General features: G+C 34.0%; 1 protein-coding gene across 1 annotated transcript; it reads left to right on the forward strand.

The window, feature by feature from the left end:
* Positions 1-1,325: 1,325 nt before the first annotated feature.
* Positions 1,326-4,903, forward strand: LOC18094625 (peroxisome biogenesis protein 19-2). The gene is made up of 5 exons (XM_006368964.3): positions 1,326-1,549; positions 1,639-1,687; positions 1,771-2,080; positions 3,947-4,263; positions 4,512-4,903. Exons 1-5 carry the CDS (start codon positions 1,510-1,512, stop codon positions 4,555-4,557), a joined length of 762 nt encoding a protein of 253 aa, XP_006369026.1. The 5' UTR covers positions 1,326-1,509; the 3' UTR covers positions 4,558-4,903.
* The last annotated feature ends 3,575 nt before the right edge of the window (positions 4,904-8,478 follow it).

Below are 8,478 nucleotides of genomic sequence, written 5' to 3' on the forward strand. Positions count from 1 at the left end.
ATCATTCCGGTCGGTAAGACATCCATTCAACAATCAGGTTGAGATGAGCAGGAACAGAACGAAAACAAAGAAGAAAGCGAAGGTTGTTCTAGTTTCGGACTGGGAGAAGGAAGGAAACTAAAAAAAGTGAAGAAGTAGAAAGAATCAGGGTCAATTGCGTTGGATTCCTTTCTAGATTTGATGAGTTTAGGCGGGCATGGATTCTCTCACCTCATCTTCCAAAAATCCATTGTTATTTCCGCGCATTTTTGACGCTTCGTTTGTTCTTTCTTCAGCAGCAACATTTCCCTCATCAGCCTGTAATGTGCCCACATGGCCAGAATCACCCATCAGTTGATTCAATTCCACAGAGGCTTTGAGTTTGTTATGGAGCTTGAAAATGTCTCCATCTCCGTTGTTGAGCCCTAATTTTGATAGCTTTCCTAAGATAGTTTGATGGATGCTTAGAATTTGTTTGACGAAATGCCTAAAGCAATCTGTGTTCATGAAATATTTTGATTTGTGAGTATTATGGATGAAATTATTATTGTAATTATGAATTATGTACAATAATTTTGTTATTTTGAGGCTTTAGCAAACATATAAAATTCAGAAAAGAAAAAACACAGTCAAATCTTATTTTTTTTTATTATCCCAAGATATAAGAACAAAATCACTTAAAGTAAATATTTTACAATCTTTCCAAATGTGTTTTGAATTAAATTAATATTTACTTATCAAAAGCTATTTATTATTTAGTCTTGTAATTAAAGAGGTTATTTACTTTTTTTTCTTTGACTTTTTAGATTTAAATAATAAAAAACTATTAAGACTTTAAAATTTATCAAATAAATATAAAAAATACGTTCTCAAAATATTATTATTTTTATTGATCCATAATTCAAAAGCACCCTTATAATTAAATGAAGATAAAAAGAAAAACTATAACTCGCAGTTAAAAATGTTAATGGCTTATGGCAAATGCTTCGATGGTTTGAATGTTTATTTTAATCTATAACCATTTCAGGAATTATCAAAAACAAATATTAAAATTCATTTATAATCAATATTTAAAAGATATATTCTTGAAATTAAAAGGTTTATTTTCCTATATGATCTTAAATTTGAGTTTTAAAGTTTTTAATATAATTATTACTGGAAGCTTACATAGTTATTAATTTCATAACTTGTAGGATTAATCAAGGTATCAAAACACTTATATTAATAAAAAAAAAAATCGAAATTCATTTTTACCACAAATTTAGAATGGAGATATTTTGGGAGAAGAAAATTGAAATGGAAAACATTAATTAAGAAAAGATAAAAGCAAAAAAAAAAAAAGAGAAAAAATTCCACGGCAAAGGAGTAGTGCTGTCACAAACTCACAAGAGAGACATTGAATCGCTGTCGCTCTCTCACCCTCTCAAGCTCAAGCACAAGCACAACTCCCTCAAAGATAAAGAAGAAGAAGAAGAAAAGCTTGGTGTATCAGCTGAGAGAGAGGTGGGGGCAGAGATTATTAGTTCAATCATGGCGGACCAACACGACGACTTAGAACAACTCCTTGACAGTAATCTCTCTTTCTCTAAAACCCATGTCTTCATTTTCTCTATAAAAAATCTGACAATTCTTTTTATATATATTTCAATCTCTTTACAGGTGCTGTTGATGATTTCCAGACTCTCAACCTTGCTCCTGCTTCTCAAAGGTCTGTCTCAACAATTTTTTTATTTTTTTTTATCTTTGGTAATAGATATTGGTGATTTTTGAAAATTATGGCTTAATTTATAGAAGTGGAGATGGTAATGAAGAGAACAGAAAGCAGAAAGAGGAAGAGAAAGGGACCTGTCTTCCTTCATTGCCAACTGGTGTTCAAGGGTTGGGAATGGGATTGCCTGACTTGAAAAGCAAGAAAAAAGGGAAAAAAAAGGTTTCTAAAGAATCCCATGTTGAGGAGGCTCTTGATAAGCTTAGAGAACAGGCTAGGGAGGCTGTTAAAGGATTGGAGTCTGTCACAGCCGCATCTAAGCCTGATGATTCTACCAAGGATGCATTTACGGATGATTGGGTTAAGCAGTTTGAGGAGCTTGCTGGTTCTCAGGTATATCATTTTGCCTTTTTGATATCATTTTGCCTTTTCTCTTTGTTTCCTTTCAATTGCGTTTTTCCATGGTTTATGACTTATTGTTGAGATTTAGGGTAGTTAGAACCGAGGAAGGCTTTTTTTGTTGATTTACATGACATAGCTTATTTCCTCGTTCCTATCAGGAGGATAACTTTTAGTTCACTTTCGAGTTTTAGGTTCGATAATTGTGGTTATGAATATTGGTGAGATTTTGTTTGGTAATTGGGGATTGATTTAGTGCATTCTGTCTTAAGTTTTGGGTCACGGGGTTTACAAATTCGATCACTTGCTTAACAATAGCTATATTGCCTGACTCGTTCATAATGGTAAAGAGTTTGTAGGAAATTTAGATGCCAATTTTTTCTGCTATCCTTCATTTTAAAATAGTTTAGTTTGGTTGTGTTGTGGTTTCATATATTTGAAAATAGTTGATCATCACTCAGGTAGGGCTACCTTGCTTGATTCTGTACTTGTAAAGCTGTTTTTGTATGCGGATAGGAAAACCTTGCTCTACTGAAGGAATTAAAGGATGTTTCTGTCAAAAGCTTGTGGTAATTTACTTGCAGCAAGTTTGATGTTACTATGCTTTGTCATTGCATGTTGGGTGATGCTCTTTTGGCATAGCCTATAAATGTTATTATTGACCTTCGCGAAAAGTGAAACACAGAGGGTGCACAAGTTCTGTAGAATGCAGAATCTGTCAAGGAACACTAGGCATTCATGTGACACAATTAGTAGTTAGACTGACTTGCATCTTTACCCTTAATCACTTCTCTGGATGCTTTCCAAATTATACACCACATTGGCTCATTTTGGTGAAAGGCACTAAACATGTAGATACTTCTATTGTTGCTTGATTTCTCATGACAAGCATCTTAGATAGGCCTAGAAATGGATGGAAAGCTCTGATTTGCTATTCAAGTTTGGACCAGGTTATGTGTATCTCGTAAATTACTTATTGCAGTATTATTTTGCTATACTTATCGATCTAGGATCTTCTCTCAAAATATTGACTTATATTTTATACATATCAATAAACAAGTGAAATTCATATGCCCATGATGTGCTCAACACAGATGATTTTAAATTGGTTATGCGCCTTTCTGTGTTTCTTATTGAATGTGGTGTAGTTAAGCACAATGCTGGTTGAGCTCTGCATTATAATAGGCTAATTGCCTCAATCCATGATTTGGAATTGTTTGAGATGTAAAAAGATTAGTTACTGAAGGTTTTTTTTTTCTTAAAGGTAATGTTGACCTCTTAACACTATTAGATATGAGGCAAATATTATTCAACTATGGAGCAATGTCTTGGGGGCCTTTTCATTTCACATGACAAGGTTCATGGCAGAACTGGAATTCAGTGTAATGTTTGCTGCAATACCAACATTGAGCTTTATGCCTCAGTAGCATGAGCATCCGTCAATGGCCTGCTTCACTTGCTAAGAATACTTTGAGATGCCTTTTTTTGAAAACCGAAGTAGGTTTACTTTTTGGAGTCATATCATTTTGACATGTTACTCTGAGGAAGAGAATAGGCAAGGTCTGTTGGTTTTACATGTTTAAAATGTAAGTGGAAACTAATTTGGCACCCCAAGCTTTAGGTGGCTCTTCTTCATGGTTAACTTTTCTCTCTCTGGATATCCACTGCCCATCAGTCTTCTTACTGTTCCTTATCTTCCCTGTGATGAAAATTGTGGATTTGGGCCAGAGAGCATTTGAAACTGTAACGTTGTTCATTTGTCTTATGCTAACATGCTTCCTCTCCGGTAGATAGCGTGTGTGCTTCATTTTGTAGGTTATAACGTGTTATATTTTTTTTCCTTTTAATTTTCTTCTCCAGGACATGGAATCTATTGTGGAGACCATGATGCAACAGCTTTTATCTAAGGAGATTCTTTACGAACCCATGAAAGAAATTGGAGAAAGATATCCAAAGTGGTTGGAAGAACACAAAGCCAGTCTGAACAAAGAAGACCATGAGCGTTACTCACATCAATATGAACTCATAAAAGATCTTAATGATGTCTACGACAGTGATCCTAGTAACTATAACAAGATATTTGATCTCATGCAGAAAATGCAAGAATGTGGCCAACCACCAAATGATATTGTCCAAGAGCTTGCTCCTGATATCGACTTTGCTAATCTCGGCCAAATGTAAGTTAACTATCATATGCAATTTTTGGCATTCTTGGATGACTATCTCTGCTTTTCATCTTTTAAACCTCTTCGAACCTTGGATCAAGTGCCAAAGGGTGGGGGTTGGAATGGGATTTTAGGTCTAGTCTTGTCTCGCTAAGGAAAAAAATAGGAAGCAAGAGTCCTTGATTTTTCACTGGAAAATTATCTGGCTCAAAGTTTAAAGAAAAAAAATCTGATAGCTGACCAACATCCTTGTGTTGCAGATCTCCAGAGATGCTCGAGGCCCAGGGGAATTGTTGCATAATGTGAAGCCATTCCTTTCCTCTTGTTTCCCATTTTCACTTGCTGTTTCCCTCTATCAGTTAGGTAGTTCTCTTGATATGTTTCTGCAAAATAAAAATAGCTTGGTGAAATTTTAAGGATTTTCAATTTTTGTAACAATTAGAAGTGTTCAATTACTAGGGCTTTTGATCCATTTTGAACTTGTAAGTTGTATCTGATTTGAGGGTTTCTTGGAAATTGAACCTAGATTTGTGGAAAGGGGGCTTTTGAAGCAAATTCAACAATAAATTGCTTGGTGCTTCTTTGAAACAACCTTGTGTATAAACAACATTGATATTATTGGTGAACTAATTGAAAATGATCTTTAGTATCACTTGCGCTTTTCAGACTCCAGTTCTAAGATTATGCCGGGGAAGGTACTGTCTTTGAAACCTTGTTTTTCATTTCTTTTTTCTCTGTGTTTACAAAACCTCGTTATCAGAATGCTTTGTTACCTTGGGGGACTAAATTTACTCACAGTTTGGTCAATTCAGATGCTTTGAATATGTGAGCTGAGTTGACTCGCATTTAGGTCAATCGAATTTAATCGATCCAAGTCAAACCAAAATCGTAAGGGTGCAACTTACTGTTTGAGATGAACACAAAAAACAAGCATTACCTCAAAGTTGGTTAACCATATTTGAAGAGCCTTTAAACGGAGTAAAATCTCTTTCCTGTGTTAAAGCAAATGGAAGTGGCGTTGGAAGGTTTTGGATTTTATTCCAGGGTGATTAATAGAAGATGGCTCCTACAGAAGATCTTTTAGGTGTTTTAAAGTTCTTTCATGGTGGTTTAAGTCATATGTAAGCGTAAACATAATCATGTTATCTCCTCCAGGGAGGAGGGGACAGGGGCTTTTTCACCACATCCTCTGCCTGTTTGAAGTCGTTAGGGACTTTGCTTTGATACTAATCCAAATCAGTTGACAGGGGAGGTGCTTCTCATTAACCAAAAAAATAAAAATTAAGGGTTTTTTACTCTCATCATATATATTTTTTTTCCTTCCAGTTTTATTTTTCAATATTAAATTTATTAAAAATTAAATTTCATATTCTGTTTTGATTTTTTTATATGTAACTATCATAATCTCATGACTTGGTATGTGAATTGACATGCAAAAAAAATTGATCTAATATGTTATCCTTTAAATTTTTATTAAAAAAAATCTCATATTAAATATTTATTTTGATTCAAACTGTAATTTTATTGGACATTTAAGTTGTCTTTGGACTCATCAAGGTGATCGAGATCAAGTCATATCAAATCAATTCCTATATGATTTAATTTTTTTCTAGTAGAAAAAACATTAACAATGTCTAAATATTCTTTTTATATTAAAAAAAATAATCTAATTCATAAAGTACCATGGACCAATGACCTAGTAGCCACTAACCAAGTGGGAAAACACCTCCATTTATATTATTATAACAATTACAAAACAAACTAAAGCGTAAGGGTTTATTTAAACAATGACAAATACTGTTCACACACTTACAATACACTATGGACTGGCACTTTGGTCCCTTAACTTCATTTTTTGCTTGTGTCCTTTAATTGTGAAATTAGCACCCAATTGCTTCAAATTTATTGGCTAGGGATAAAATTAAAAGATAGATGACCAACTTAGAAAAAGCACAAAAAATAGGTGGTGTGTTTAAAGTTCTTGCAAAAAACACACTTTGATCCCCCAATTTATAAAATTAGATCTTTTATGTTCCTTATGTTTTTCTAAATTTAATTTTGATACTCAACTTTATTTTTATTATTTTTAAATTCCTGATTTTTTAAGGAGAGAAATTTTTACCGAATTCCAGTATAGAGAGAGAAAGTTGTTATTTTCGCGTATTTCGGCCATCAAATTAGTTGATATTAGTGTCTATGGGTTTCATTGGATGATGGTTGTTTTAAACCTCAATATTACCTTAAAAAACTAGATCAAAGTCGAGGAAGAAATATTTAACCGGATTTGATTTCATGTTTTGGGGCTATTTTTGGAGTTTCATGGGTTGATAAATTGGTTTCTAGGTGTTGTGAGGGTGTTTATGAGATTTCTTTTTTGTTAAAATATATTAAAAAAGAGGATGTTTTTGGCAAAAAAATTTCTATTCTAATTTTCTGACCACCATAGTGTGGTTGCATTCTGGGTAGATAGGCAACACATCATCTGATTTATTTACTTTTAGATAAAAAAGATAGGCAATAGGGGATTCTCTCCTTAAAAATATTAAAAATAATATAAAGCTCGGGAGTGCGGACCTAAACTCTTTTGTGAGACTTTTGTTTTTGATATTTTTTATTTAGGTGCAATATAAGTTTAATAAAAAAAATTATTAAATCCAGTTAAGTTCTTGACACGGATAGGTAATTAGACAGGTTATGACATAACATCTGGAACTTTTTTTTAATGCATTCTCCCCTAATTATTTTTTAAAAAATATAGTTTAATCCTTTGTTATCATTTATCATTTTTTATTTAACTTAAAATATAAAAAATACAATTTCATCATTTTTTTTCACTAACCTTGCAAAACCTATGATTAATTGGGATTATGTTTTCACCTAAATTCTAAATTTTGTTTGTTAATTAAAATTCAATAATCAACCAACCACCGTGAGATCGAAGACTTCCTCTTCACCAACAACCCTCTCCTTTTCCCCATCATCAAGTCTTCCTCTTCACCAACAACCCTCTCCTTTTCCCCATCATCAAGGCTTCCTCTTCACCGTAAGTTGTTCTGTTTATTATGTCTATTTAGTCTAAATGTTAATAAGTCTGTAAGCTAATTGAGTCTAAATGTTAATGATGCTTTAGGACAACAAGTCATGGTGTTTCATGACATTTGACTCTGTATGCTACCAAATTCATGGTCCTGGTTCGGTTATCATACCATTTATACATGGTAAATACCAAACTAATTAGGTTCCATTTATTTGGAATGGATCATATGGCTGCGTTGGCTGAGAACTCGATCCTTCGCTCTTATTCCCACGACATGATGTAAATCTTTTGGGTATCTTTATGAGAATTTCCATAAGCAGTGCTCGGGAAGAGTTGGTTCTTAGCGTAATATATTTCTCATCGTTTTTCTTCATAGAATAATTTGACAAGATGGCCGGCATTGCTACTAATTTGTTTTAAAAGATGCAATATAATAATACATTTTTTTCTATTTTCTTTCTGGTCTTCTCTCCGGGAAGCAACTATGTTCTTTCTTCTGTTGAAATGACTTGGCCGCAAGACATGAACAACGTAGAACGCATAACGGATTGAAAGTCACATGCCTTTTCCAACTATTAGAGGAAAATTAACTTTAAAAAGAAGCATAAATAAGATTAGATCCCATATTTTATTGGATAAAAGGTCCAAGAAAGAACATGCTGAAAAATTAGAATAAAAAAGAATCACATGTATTCAATGTCATCTTCAAGTAGTAGTGGTAGAGGGCACCCACCTCTTACCATATCGCATTATGGTCCAGGCATGGAGTATCTCTACCTCATCTGTATATTCATGCTCTGGTCCCAATTAATAGAACAGTGTAAAAGACCCCACTTGCTTGGAAAACCCATTTTGTTCGAACGTTGGGGGTAAACCATAGAGTCGCATGCCTCCTTCAATTAGGGCATGGGACAAAAAAAATATCCGAATTCTTCTTTTTTGATAAAACTGGTTCTAAGCAGCCAGAAAGTCGCTGGTTATGATCGATTTTGATTGTGGGCTTGGATCCCAGCTAAAACCAACAGATACTTTCTTTCTCTTTTGGGTTTTTGTTAAGTGGGGCAACGTTGGATGGCAGACAACTCGGGTCTGACACGATGTGACTGCTGAAATTGGAATTACCTTTCAGGGAGGGACGACGACGACGACGACGACGACGTTGTTGTTGTTGTAATGGAGGCTCTGTTGGG

The sequence above is a fragment of the Populus trichocarpa genome, chromosome 1 (genome assembly GCF_000002775.5).
Source record: "Populus trichocarpa isolate Nisqually-1 chromosome 1, P.trichocarpa_v4.1, whole genome shotgun sequence".
NCBI classification, from domain to species: Eukaryota; Viridiplantae; Streptophyta; class Magnoliopsida; order Malpighiales; family Salicaceae; genus Populus; species Populus trichocarpa.

Coding starts and splice junctions, on each gene's coding strand:
- LOC18094625 (XM_006368964.3), top strand. CDS start 1,510: ATGGCGGACCAACACGACGACTTAGAACAACTCCTTGACA. Junction 1,688..1,770: donor CTTGCTCCTGCTTCTCAAAG/GTCTGTCTCAAC, acceptor CTTAATTTATAG/AAGTGGAGATGGTAATGAAG. Junction 4,264..4,511: donor TTTGCTAATCTCGGCCAAAT/GTAAGTTAACTA, acceptor CTTGTGTTGCAG/ATCTCCAGAGATGCTCGAGG.